The sequence below is a fragment of the Oncorhynchus nerka genome, linkage group LG13 (assembly GCF_034236695.1).
Source record: "Oncorhynchus nerka isolate Pitt River linkage group LG13, Oner_Uvic_2.0, whole genome shotgun sequence".
NCBI lineage: Eukaryota > Metazoa > Chordata > Actinopteri > Salmoniformes > Salmonidae > Oncorhynchus > Oncorhynchus nerka.
The window spans coordinates 92,870,658-92,884,739 of record NC_088408.1 but is presented as its reverse complement, the minus strand read 5'-3'; the positions used below and the strand labels follow the sequence as shown (position 1 = coordinate 92,884,739).

The following is a 14,082-nucleotide window of genomic DNA, read 5'->3' as shown; positions in this document are numbered from 1 at the left end:
ACCAGGACCAGGATCTATTATGAGACCCACAGGACCAGTATCTATTTTGAGACCCGCAGAACCAGGATCAGGATCTATTATGAGACCCACAGGACCAGGATCTTTTATGAGACCCACAGGATCAGGACCAGGATCTATTATGAGACCCACAGGATCAGGATCTATTATGAGACCCGCAGGACCAGGATCTATTATGAGACCCATAGGACCAGGACCAGGATCTATTATGAGACCCACAGGACCAGGATCTATTATGAGACCCGCAGGACCAGGATCTATTATGAGACCTGCGGGACCAGGATCTATTATGAGACCTGCAGGACCAGGATCTATTATGAGACCCGCAGGACCAGGATCTATTATGAGACCTGCAGGACCAGGATCTATTATGAGACCCGCAGGACCAGGATCAGGATATATTATGAGACCCACAGGACCAGGAGCTATTATGAGACCCGCAGAACCAGGATCAGGATCTATTATGAGACCCACAGGACCAGGACCAGGATCTATTATGAGACCCACAGGACCAGTATCTATTTTGAGACCCGCAGAACCAGGATCAGGATCTATTATGAGACCCACAGGACCAGGATCTTTTATGAGACCCACAGGATCAGGACCAGGATCTATTATGAGACCCATAGGACCAGGATCAGGATCTATTATGAGACCCGCAGGACCAGGACCAGGATCTATTATGATACCCGCAGGACCAGGATCTATTATGAGACCCACAGGACCAGGATCTATTATGAGACCCGCAGGACCAGGATCTATTATGAGACCCGCAGGACCAGGATCTATTATGAGACCCAGGACCAGGATCTATTATGAGACCCACAGGACCAGGACAGGACCAGGATCTATTATGAGACCCGCAGGACCAGGATCTATTATGAGACCCACAGGACCAGGATCTATTATGAGACCCACAGGACCAGGATCAGGATCTATTATGAGACCCACAGGACCAGGAGCTATTATGAGACCCGCAGAACCAGGATCAGGATCTATTATGAGACCCACAGGACCAGGACCAGGATCTATTATGAGACCCACAGGACCAGTATCTATTTTGAGACCCGCAGAACCAGGATCAGGATCTATTATGAGACCCACAGGACCAGGATCTTTTATGAGACCCACAGGATCAGGACCAGGATCTATTATGAGACCCGCAGGACCAGGATCTATTATGAGAACCACAGGACCAGGATCTATTATGAGACCCACAGGACCAGGATATATTATGAGACCCACAGGACTAGGATCTATTATGAGACCCACAGGACCAGGATCAGGATATATTATGAGACCCACAGGACCAGGATCTATTATGAGACCCACAGGACGGATCTATTATGAGACCCACAGGACCAGGATCTATTATGAGACCCGCAGAACCAGGATCAGGATCTATTATGAGACCCACAGGACCAGGACCAGGATCTATTATGAGACCCACAGGACCAGTATCTATTTTGAGACCCGCAGAACCAGGATCAGGATCTATTATGAGACCCACAGGACCAGGATCAGGGTCTATTATGAGACCCGCAGGACCAGGATCTATTATGAGACCCACAGGACCAGGATCTATTATGAGACCCGCAGGACCAAGATCAGGATATATTATATGACCCGCAGGACCAGGACCAGGATCTATTATGAGACCCGCAGGACCAAGATCAGGATCTATTATGAGACCCGCAGGACCAGGACCAGGATCTATTATGAGACCCGCAGGACCAGGACCAGGATCTATTATGAGACCCACAGGATCAGGACGAGGATCTATTATGAGACCCACAGGATCAGGATCTATTATGAGACCCGCAGGACCAGGATCTATTATGAGACCCACAGGACCAGGACCAGGATCTATTATGAGACCCACAGGACCAGGATCTATTATGAGACCCGCAGGACCAGAATCAGGATCTATTATGAGACCCGCAGGACCAGGATCTATTATGAGAACCACAGGACCAGGATCTATTATGAGACCCACAGGACGGATCTATTATGAGACCCACAGGACCAGGATCTATTATGAGACCCACAGGACCAGGACCAGGATCTATTATGAGACCCACAGGACCAGTATCTATTTTGAGACCCGCAGAACCAGGATCAGGATCTATTATGAGACCCACAGGACCAGGATCTTTTATGAGACCCACAGGATCAGGACCAGGATCTATTATGAGACCCACAGGACCAGGATCTATTATGAGACCCACAGGACCAGGATCTTTTATGAGACCCACAGGATCAGGACCAGGATCTATTATGAGACCCACAGGACCAGTATCTATTATGAGACCCGACCAGGACCAGGATCTATTATGAGACCCGCAGGACCAGGATCTATTATGAGACCTGCAGGACCAGGATCTATTATGAGACCTGCAGGACCAGGATCTATTATGAGACCCACAGGACCAGGATCTATTATGAGACCTGCAGGACCAGGATCTATTATGAGACCCGCAGGACCAGGATCAGGATCTATTATGAGACCCACAGGACCAGGACCAGGATCTATTATGAGACCCGCAGAACCAGGATCAGGATCTATTATGAGACCCACAGGACCAGGACCAGGATCTATTATGAGACCCACAGGACCAGTATCTATTTTGAGACCCGCAGAACCAGGATCAGGATCTATTATGAGACCCACAGGACCAGGATCTTTTATGAGACCCACAGGATCAGGACCAGGATCTATTATGAGACCCATAGGACCAGGATCAGGATCTATTATGAGACCCGCAGGACCAGGACCAGGATCTATTATGAGACCCGCAGGACCAGGATCTATTATGAGACCCACAGGACCAGGATCTATTATGAGACCCGCAGGACCAGGATCTATTATGAGACCCGCAGGACCAGGATCTATTATGAGACCCACAGGACCAGGATCTATTATGAGAGACCCACAGGACCAGGATCTATTATGAGACCTGCAGGACCAGGATCTATTATGAGACCCGCAGGACCAGGATATATTATGAGACCCACAGGACCAGGATCTATTATGAGACCCACAGGACCAGGATCAGGATCTATTATGAGACCCACAGGACCAGGAGCTATTATGAGACCCGCAGAACCAGGATCAGGATCTATTATGAGACCACAGGACCAGGACCAGGATCTATTATGAGACCCACAGGACCAGTATCTATTTTGAGACCCGCAGAACCAGGATCAGGATCTATTATGAGACCCACAGGACCAGGATCTTTTATGAGACCCACAGGATCAGGACCAGGATCTATTATGAGACCCGCAGGACCAGGATCTATTATGTGAACCACAGGACCAGGATCTATTATAGACCCACAGGACCAGGATATATTATGAGACCCACAGGACCAGGATCTATTATGAGACCCACAGGACCAGGATCAGGATATATTATGAGACCCACAGGACCAGGATCTATTATGAGACCCACAGGACCAGGATCTATTATGAGACCCACAGGACCAGGATCTATTATGAGACCCGCAGAACCAGGATCAGGATCTATTATGAGACCCACAGGACCCCAGGACCAGGATCTATTATGAGACCCACAGGACCAGTATCTATTTTGAGACCCACCAGGAACCAGGATCAGGATCTATTATGAGACCCACAGGACCAGGATCTATTATGAGACCCACAGGACCAGGATCTATTATGAGACCCACAGGACCAGGATCTATTATGAGACCCGCAGGACCAGGATCAGGATCTATTATGAGACCCCCAGGACCAGGATCTATTATGAGACCCGCAGGACCAAGATCAGGATCTATTATGAGACCCGCAGGACCAGGACCAGGATCTATTATGAGACCCGCAGGACCAGGACCAGGATCTATTATGAGACCCACAGGATCAGGACGAGGATCTATTATGAGACCCACAGGATCAGGATCTATTATGAGACCCGCAGGACCAGGATCTATTATGAGACCCACAGGACCAGGATCTATTATGAGACCCACAGGACCAGGATCTATTATGAGACCCGCAGGACCAGAATCAGGATCTATTATGAGACCCGCAGGACCAGGATCTATTATGAGAACCTCAGGACTAGGATCTATTATGAGACCCACAGGACCAGGATCTATTATGAGACCCGCAGAACCAGGATCAGGGTCTATTATGAGACCCACAGGACCAGGACCAGGATCTATTATGAGACCCACAGGACCAGTATCTATTTTGAGACCCGCAGAACCAGGATCAGGATCTATTATGAGACCCACAGGACCAGGATCTTTTATGAGACCCACAGGATCAGGACCAGGATCTATTATGAGACCCACAGGATCAGGATCTATTATGAGACCCGCAGGACCAGGATCTATTATGAGACCCATAGGACCAGGACCAGGATCTATTATGAGACCCACAGGACCAGGATCTATTATGAGACCCGCAGGACCAGGATCTATTATGAGACCTGCGGGACCAGGATCTATTATGAGACCTGCAGGACCAGGATCTATTATGAGACCCGCAGGACCAGGATCTATTATGAGACCTGCAGGACCAGGATCTATTATGAGACCCGCAGGACCAGGATCAGGATATATTATGAGACCCACAGGACCAGGAGCTATTATGAGACCCGCAGAACCAGGATCAGGATCTATTATGAGACCCACAGGACCAGGACCAGGATCTATTATGAGACCCACAGGACCAGTATCTATTTTGAGACCCGCAGAACCAGGATCAGGATCTATTATGAGACCCACAGGACCAGGATCTTTCATGAGACCCACAGGATCAGGACCAGGATCTATTATGAGACCCATAGGACCAGGATCAGGATCTATTATGAGACCCGCAGGACCAGGACCAGGATCTATTATGATACCCGCAGGACCAGGATCTATTATGAGACCCACAGGACCAGGATCTATTATGAGACCCGCAGGACCAGGATCTATTATGAGACCCGCAGGACCAGGATCTATTATGAGACCCGCAGGACCAGGATCTATTATGAGACCCACAGGACCAGGATCTATTATGAGACCTGCAGGACCAGGATCTATTATGAGACCCGCAGGACCAGGATCTATTATGAGACCCACAGGACCAGGATCTATTATGAGACCCACAGGACCAGGATCAGGATCTATTATGAGACCCACAGGACCAGGAGCTATTATGAGACCCGCAGAACCAGGATCAGGATCTATTATGAGACTCACAGGACCAGGACCAGGATCTATTATGAGACCCACAGGACCAGTATCTATTTTGAGACCCGCAGAACCAGGATCAGGATCTATTATGAGACCCACAGGACCAGGATCTTTTATGAGACCCACAGGATCAGGACCAGGATCTATTATGAGACCCGCAGGACCAGGATCTATTATGAGAACCACAGGACCAGGATCTATTATTAGACCCACAGGACCAGGATATATTATGAGACCCACAGGACTAGGATCTATTATGAGACCCACAGGACCAGGATCAGGATATATTATGAGACCCACAGGACCAGGATCTATTATGAGACCCACAGGACGGATCTATTATGAGACCCACAGGACCAGGATCTATTATGAGACCCGCAGAACCAGGATCAGGATCTATTATGAGACCCACAGGACCAGGACCAGGATCTATTATGAGACCCACAGGACCAGTATCTATTTTGAGACCCGCAGAACCAGGATCAGGATCTATTATGAGACCCACAGGACCAGGATCTTTTATGAGACCCACACGATCAGGACCAGGATCTATTATGAGACCCATAGGACCAGGATCAGGATCTATTATGAGACCCGCAGGACCAGGACCAGGATCTATTATGAGACCCGCAGGACCAGGATCAGGATCTATTATGAGACCCACAGGACCAGGATCTATTATGAGACCCGCAGGACCAGGATCTATTATGAGACCTGCAGGACCAGGATCTATTATGAGACCCGCAGGACCAGGATCTATTATGAGACCCGCAGGACCAGGATCTATTATGAGACCCACAGGACCAGGATCTATTATGAGACCCACAGGACCAGGATCTATTTTGAGACGAGCAGGACCAGGACCAGGATCTATTCTAGCATGTTTTTTCTCCTGACTCCTGTAATATGACAGCTGGCCCAAGACTCAGCTACAGTACTTTTCCAGGAAAAAGTGTGTCAGGGCAGGTCATGGGCAGGGTAACAGGGGCAATGGACATACATACCTCAGATGCCACGCGCACGACGCATACTAGTACACAGTGGCCTGCTACCAGTTACTCACATAACTGTCAAGATGGGTATTGGGTACCTGCATTGACGCTGCAGCAGACCTGGGTTCACATACTATTTAAGGTATTTCAATTGTTTTTCAATACATTTCAAAAACAAGTATTCAGATTAGCGTTGCAAAACTACCGGTAATTTATCAAAGTTACAGGAATCTTCAGTAATATTGGTAATTAACAGAAAATCTAGGGCAATCTATTGTAACTTTGGTAATTTATACTTAAATAACCCTTATATTTTTTTCCCCATATATGGTATTCATTTTTCATATCTGTCCATATTATCCACGGGTTTCTGGTAGATATGGAACAATGGAGAAAACATGTAATTACCTCTGCAACTTATCCAACTATTGACTTTTTTCACAACTGCCACCAGTTTGACGCCAAAACATTGACAACAAATACATACTGACATAGTAAAACAAATTAAAGTGTCTAACATTTTCTGAAACCTATTTCATGCTGAAACTCTAATATTAAACACCAGTTAATGGTTTATATTTAGGATATTGTTTTACAGATTTGTCATTCAACTATTTTTCTAAATCATCTAATTAGATTATTTCATATATTTGAAATGTGATAAGGCCAGAGATAATTACAGACGCCTGGACTACAGGAAAAGGAGGGCCGAACACTAACCCCATTCACATCGATGCGACTGTAGTGGAGCGTGTCGAGAGATTCAAGCTTCCTTGGTGTCCACATCACCAACAAACTATCATGGTCCAAACACACCAAGACAGTTGTGAAGAGGGCACGACAAAGCCTATTCCCCCTCAGGAGACTGAAAGGATTTGGCATGGGTCTCCAGATCCTCAAAAAGTTCTACAGCTGCACCATCGAGATCATCCTGACCAGTTGCATCCACGTCTGTTATGGCAACTGTTCGCCATCCTTAAGGCGCTACAGAGGGTAGTGCGTACAGCCCAATACAACGATGGGGCCAAGCTTCCTGCCATTCAGGACCTCTATACTAGGCGGTGTCAGAAGAAGGCCCAAGAAATGGTCAAAGATTCCAGCCACCCAAGTCATAGACTGTTCTCTCTGCTACCGCACAGCAAGCAGTACCAGAGCGCCAAGTCTAGGTCCAAAAGGCTCCTTAGCAGCCATAAGACTGCTGAACAATTCATCAAATCAAACCCCTGCAAATACCCCCTGCATATAGCCTCGTTATTCTTATTTTATTGTGTTACTTTTTTGTGAACATTCTTTAGTTTATTTAGTAAATATTTTTTTAACTGTTATTTTCTTAAAACAGCATTGTTGGTTTAAGGGCCTGTAAAAAGCATTGTATTCATTCAGTGCGTGTGTCAAATACAATTTCATTTGTGATTATCTGAAATACCCAAAATAGCCACTAGATGTCGTAAAAGATACCAAAAATTATGTTAGTTTACAAGTAAACTTTAAAAGATACCAGTAATAAACATTCCCTTTGCAACCTTAATTCAAATAGCCTTTATCTGAAAATATTCAAATACATTGACTCAATTAAACTTCCATACACTTAACCCAGGTATTTCAAATAAGTGTTTGAAAATACTTTCAAATACAATTTGCTAGTCTATTTATTATTCTTATTTTTTTTTTTAGAATAATGATTATAATACTCAAATAAAAGTACTTAACGTATTTAAATTACAAATACTAAAATACATTAATAAATAAATCAAAACGATATGTCCAAATGTTCAGCAATATCTTGCAGGTTAGTGGTAGAGCAGTAGATCATCATGTAGTCAGTTAGAAATAGCAATAAACCAGGTTCAATATCAGAATTTGGGAATCATCTCGTCACTCTACAATCAGAGTGGGACATTTATGTGATGATGATGTTTCCTAACAACAAGGTGCAGTTGACTGCAAATAGGAGCAGGTGCAACACAACTCAGACTTTAAAGGGAAATCTGCAGTTGCTACATACATTTTTGGACTTATAGTTAATTATATATACCCAATGATTCTTGAAGAATATAACTTAGAAATGACTCATGGGCTTAGTTCAACTGTCGTACCAGAACCCAAAATACAACATTGTTTAACTTCAATGTTTGTAAACAAAGTAAATGTAAACAAACACTGTATAGCCGAAAATCTATCATTTTGATACCATGGAAGATCAGTTCTTGTATGCATATAACGTTATGACTATGAATTTGAGAGTGGCTACATTTATTTCTGCGGCCCCAAACGTCAACTTTCTACCGAACCAGTGGCGGGGAAAAACGCATGGTTATTGTCTCAAATGTAGATTGCCGCTTTAAACAACAACACTGTTCCATCTCAATAACTAAAATAACATTTATACATGCCACAAACGCTATTGATACCCTTGTGTACGGACACCTTAAAAACAATACTAGCAGTCCACCTTAAGAAAACAAGAGGGGCTCGCTCAATTTTATTACGTGACGTTTCGGAATGCGGATTGGACGATCCGCAGCATTATGTTAATGACGGGCGGGCTGTGCAAAGTCCGTAGGTGACGTCATCTCCGAGTTCGCTTAGAGTGAAACAAACATGGCGACAGACTGGAGTGGTTGGCAGGGGTACACGCTAACTTTAATCATTTTACTATGGTGTACGGCGGGCACAGAAGCCGAGACGGGGATCCCTGAGACCGGTAGCCCCACCCAGGTCTTCGGCATGCGGCTGGAGAGGAGCGACAAGCCAGCTACTACCACGGACGACGGGGTGATCCAAGTAACAGAGGAGAGCAACATCTTCATGAGGTTCTACGGGCTGCAGATTCTTCCTGACACCTCGTCACAGATCAAGTTCATGGAACATGAACATGTTGATGTTACCAACAATAATGCTAATTTTAACAGGACTTGCGCCGAATATACCAAAGATATCGTTATTCGGGGTGGCATGAACGTGAGCCACCTCGGAACCTCCGGGGTGGTGAGTTTGAAAATCAAGCCGCTACGGAAGCGCGAGCTCAAGAAGGAGTATGGGCTCTGCGTCCGGGACAGTCAAGATGGCAAGTGGTACCTGTTGGGTGAGGATGACGGGAGGCTGCGAGTGGTGGAGGAAAAGAAATCTATGCTTCCTATGTGGTTCCAGTGCATCCTCATCTGCGCTCTGTTGGTACTGTCAGGTATGTTCAGCGGGCTCAACCTGGGACTCATGGCCCTAGATCCTATGGAGCTCCGGATAGTCCAGAACTGCGGTACCGAAAAGGAGAAGAGGTACGCCAGCAAGATCGAACCCATTCGGAGAAAAGGGAACTATCTTTTATGTTCCTTACTTCTTGGTAATGTGCTAGTCAACACAACTCTCACCATCCTCCTGGATGACTTGATAGGGTCAGGTCTGGGAGCAGTGGTCGCCTCCACTATAGGTATTGTCATATTCGGGGAGATCGTTCCCCAGGCGCTGTGCTCTCGCCACGGACTGGCTGTAGGAGCCAACACCATCATGGTGACCAAGTTCTTCATGTTGGTGACCTTCCCCCTGTCATGGCCCATCAGTAAACTCCTGGACTGCATCTTGGGCCAGGAGATCGGTACCGTGTACAACAGGGAGAAGCTGGTGGAGATGCTGAGAGTAACGGAACCGTACAACGACCTGGTCAAAGAGGAACTCAACATGATCCAGGGGGCGCTTGAGCTCAGGACCAAAACCGTTGAAGATGTCATGACGCCGATCAGTAATTCCTTCATGATCCACAGCGACGCTGTCTTGGACTTCAACACCATGTCAGAGATCATGGAGAGCGGTTACACGCGCATACCGGTGTTTGAGGACGAGAGGTCCAACATTGTGGATATCTTGTTTGTCAAGGACCTGGCTTTCGTTGATCCGGATGACTGTACGACGCTGAAGACCATCACCAAGTTCTACAACCACCCGGTTCACTTCGTGTTCCACGACACCAAGCTGGATTCCATGTTGGAGGAGTTCAAGAAAGGTTTGTTTTGGAGGCTGAATCCCAAATGACACCCGATTCCCTTTATAGTGCACTACTTCTGCCTGGGGCTCACGTGGAGGGAAGGTGGTTTTGTTTACATTAATTGGTTTGTTTACCTGATCAGTAAATAAGTTATTTATCTAGTTTACTACCTTTTACCTAGTTTGTTTACCTTGTCAGGGACAGCAGTGGCTGATGGGGGCTCTTCCTATGGAAGAGTGAGGTCAGGTGATTGGGCCTAATAGGATTTAACGTGTGTGTGTGTGAGAAATAGAGACTTGTCACTTTTTATCAGACACACACATCCAAATATTTGGGCCCAGAAATGCATGTTTTCTCTCCATTAGTGTCAGTGAATGTTGAGAGAGATGTTATGGATTCTTTGTGGGCTTGTTTGATGTTTTTACATGGCATCGATGAGTAGGCTGCATTCTATGAGCCGCTCGACTCCACCCTGTTCCTGGTTCACCCCTTTGGATTCCATATCTCACACACTGTAGTGTACAAACTTCTCATTCACCTAGCTTCTTTAGACACACACACACACACACACACACACACACACACACACACACACACACACACACACACACACTCTCTCTCCCAGGGATGTGTTTTAATTAATCACTCTCTCCCAGGGTTTTGTCTCAAGGTCAGACACCTAGACAGACAGACAGACTGTAGATGGCTTCTTCAGCTCTCATTCGCTGCCAGGCAGACAGACAGAAACAAACGGTCACAGTGTATGTGTTTCTCTCTATATATGAATGGAGGAGGGGCATCTCTTCCTCCTCTTCGTTATCAGTCATGTGACTGGGATGACATTGTGTGTCTCGTTCTCTGTTTTCATTGATTCAGAATTAGAACCTCAGTAGCCTTGTAATTCTCATTCAGACCTCTCACTCAACCTTGAACAATGTAGGCCCATACAGACATAAACAAGGCAGTCTGCATCCTACTACGGTCTGGTAATGTAGCCTAGCCAGCCTATCACAATAGGACTGAGTAAAGTTGTAGTTAATGTCATTATAAGTGTCAGTATGGCAGCACATAAGCTCATTCTCTGGAAGGTCTTCAGAGGTGGCTGGCAGGCAGGCACGGCTACTGGACGACGAGTGAGATCTGGCTGTGAAACATTGTTCCACCTAATCTCTAGTGTCTTACCCAGTACACCGTAGAGGGATAGTGGATATACATGACACATTGTTGACACATTTACAACATGATCCCTCCACTGTGTTGTCTGGCTCTGCATCTGTCTGTTTCGTATCCATGGTGAGTTGGCGAAACACATGACTCCCGCAACGGCATGTCAGACTTCCAGAGTTCCACTCCCTTGCCGTTTGGCATCGGTTGCCATGGCACCCAACACTGTCTGCCATTTGCTGTTGTCCTGAGTGCTCTGTCTGTACGATGCCCCACACCTTGTCTCTGGTCCAGTCTAAAGGTGAATAGGGTCTAATGTGTTGTCATGGAGAGCAGAGACCAAGCTATTCCATTGTAAGGTAATATCCTTACAACAGCCGTTCAAAAGTTTGGGGTCACTTGAGACATTTCCTTGTTTTTTTTATTTTTAAGAAAAGCACTTTTCTAAAACAGTCTGTTTTTAATCAGTCATTTGGTTCCCTGAATATACTTTTATGTAGTAATTTTTTTTTAAATGTAACTTTTTAAATGTTTCACTATTTGTAATTAAAAAAAAAAAAAAAAAAAAAAAAACATCTCATTGCAAAATAATGCTTTTTAGCCTATTCATTGAAATACTAGTGGATGTAAATATGTTTGACTGGTCAAGCTTATCAGTTTATAGGTTAATTTGCATAATTTAGTGGAATTAAATTGGCGAGTGTGTACAGTATATTCATTATGTATCTTATTTGTCACATGCATACAGACACAGAGCCTTTGAGTGGAAAATCTGTCACAGAGCTGCTGCTACTGCATCTCAAACAGCAAATGCGTAGGCAACGGGAGGCAGGCTTCCTCAGCGCGTCACACAGCATAGGCAACGGGAGGCAGGCTTCCTCAGCGCGTCACACAGCATAGGCAACGGGAGGCAGGCTTCCTCAGCGCGTCACACAGCATAGGCAACGGGAGGCAGGCTTCCTCAGCGCGTCACACAGCATAGGCAACGGGAGGCAGGCTTCCTCAGCGCGTCACACAGCATAGGCAACGGGAGGCAGGCTTCCTCAGCGTGTCACACAGCATAGGCAACGGGAGGCAGGCTTCCTCAGCGCGTCACACAGCATAGGCAACGGGAGGCAGGCTTCCTCAGCGCGTCACACAGCATAGGCAACGGAAAGCAGGCTTCCTCAGGGCGTCACACAGCATAGGCAACGGAAAGCAGGCTTCCTCAGCGCGTCACACAGCATAGGCAACGGAAAGCAGGCTTCCTCAGCGTGTCACACAGCATAGGCAACGGAAAGCAGGCTTCCTCAGCGTGTCACACAGCATAGGCAACAGAAAGCAGGCTTCCTCAGCGTGTCACACAGCATTGGCAACAGAAAGCAGGCTTCCTCAGCGTGTCACACAGCATAGGCAACGGAAAGCAGGCTTCCTCAGCGTGTCACACAGCATAGGCAACAGAAAGCAGGCTTCCTCAGCACGTCACACAGAATAGCCAACGGGAAGCAGGCTTCCTCAGCGCGTCACACAGCATAGGCAACGGGAAGCAGGCTTCCTCAGCGCGTCACACAGCATAGGCAACGGGAAGCAGGCTTCCTCAGCGCGTCACACAGCATAGGCAACGGAAGGCAGGCTTCCTCAGCGCGTCACACAGCATTGGCAACGGGAGGCAGGCTTCCTCAGCGCGTCACACAGCATAGGCAACGAGAGGCAGGCTTCCTCAGCGCGTCACACAGCATAGGCAACGGAAAGCAGGCTTCCTCAGCGCGTCACACAGCATAGGCAATGGAAAGCAGGCTTCCTCAGCGCGTCACACAGCATAGGCAACGGGAAGCAGGCTTCCTCAGCGCGTCACACAGCATAGGCAACGGAAAGCAGGCTTCCTCAGCGCGTCACACAGCATAGGCAACGGAAAGCAGGCTTCCTCAGCGCGTCACACAGCATAGGCAATGGAAAGCAGGCTTCCTCAGCGCGTCACACAGCATAGGCAACGGGAAGCAGGCTTCCTTAGCGCGTCACACAGCATAGGCAACGGAAAGCAGGCTTCCTCAGCGCGTCACACAGCATTGGCAACGGGAGGCAGGCTTCCTCAGTGCGTCACACAGCACATTGCGATGAACTGGAGGCAGTATGCATTATGAAAACATATACTTCATTGTTTCAAACCTGAATGTTTTATGACATATTATGAGGCATGTCTTAACCTTGCTTCAAAGTAGCCTAAATCAGACCATATAATTTCCTCCACAGATATCAACTTTCTGTCATTGTCCTTTAGCCAAAGGCACAATCCTAGTCATATTAGCAACCCATGCTACTTGTTGCATATTAGATCTCCTGTCTTTCTAACTGTCTCTTTCTAACCGTCTATATTTTCATTTGTCACATAAAACCGCTGGCATGTGTGGTGCGTGTTTACCCACTAATTGCATTATGGAAGGAACATTGTCGCGCAGCCTGAACTACTACTGCCTTGTGTGTGTTGCTGCGTTTATAATCTGAAGAAATAATAGTTTATCAACATTTTAAGATAAACGTTCTGATCTGTTGCGTCAGACTCATTGCTTTTTAACATAAAAAAAAAATGTAGCATAGGCCTATTGGTTGTATGAATTTGGGATCTATCACCCCACAACTGTCCCGGAGTCTGTTTGGAATAGGCTTTTTCTTTCTCGACAAACTGACCAATAGAATAGGTAACCTTTGCTACTATGTGTTATTGTAGATCGACAGGCTAGTG

General features: G+C 46.5%; 1 protein-coding gene across 2 annotated transcripts in view; it reads left to right on the top strand.

The window, feature by feature from the left end:
• Positions 1 to 8,793: 8,793 nt before the first annotated feature.
• Positions 8,794 to 14,082, top strand: part of LOC115115545 (metal transporter CNNM4) — an 82,381-nt gene continuing 77,092 nt past the window's right edge. The window contains exon 1 of one of the 2 annotated variants that reach the window (XM_065026847.1): positions 8,794 to 10,217. In XM_065026847.1, the coding sequence (XP_064882919.1) occupies positions 8,822 to 10,217 (1,396 nt within the window). In that variant the 5' untranslated portion in view covers positions 8,794 to 8,821. The remainder of the gene's footprint in view (positions 10,218 to 14,082) is intronic. The other variant, XM_065026848.1, reaches the window with a different exon arrangement.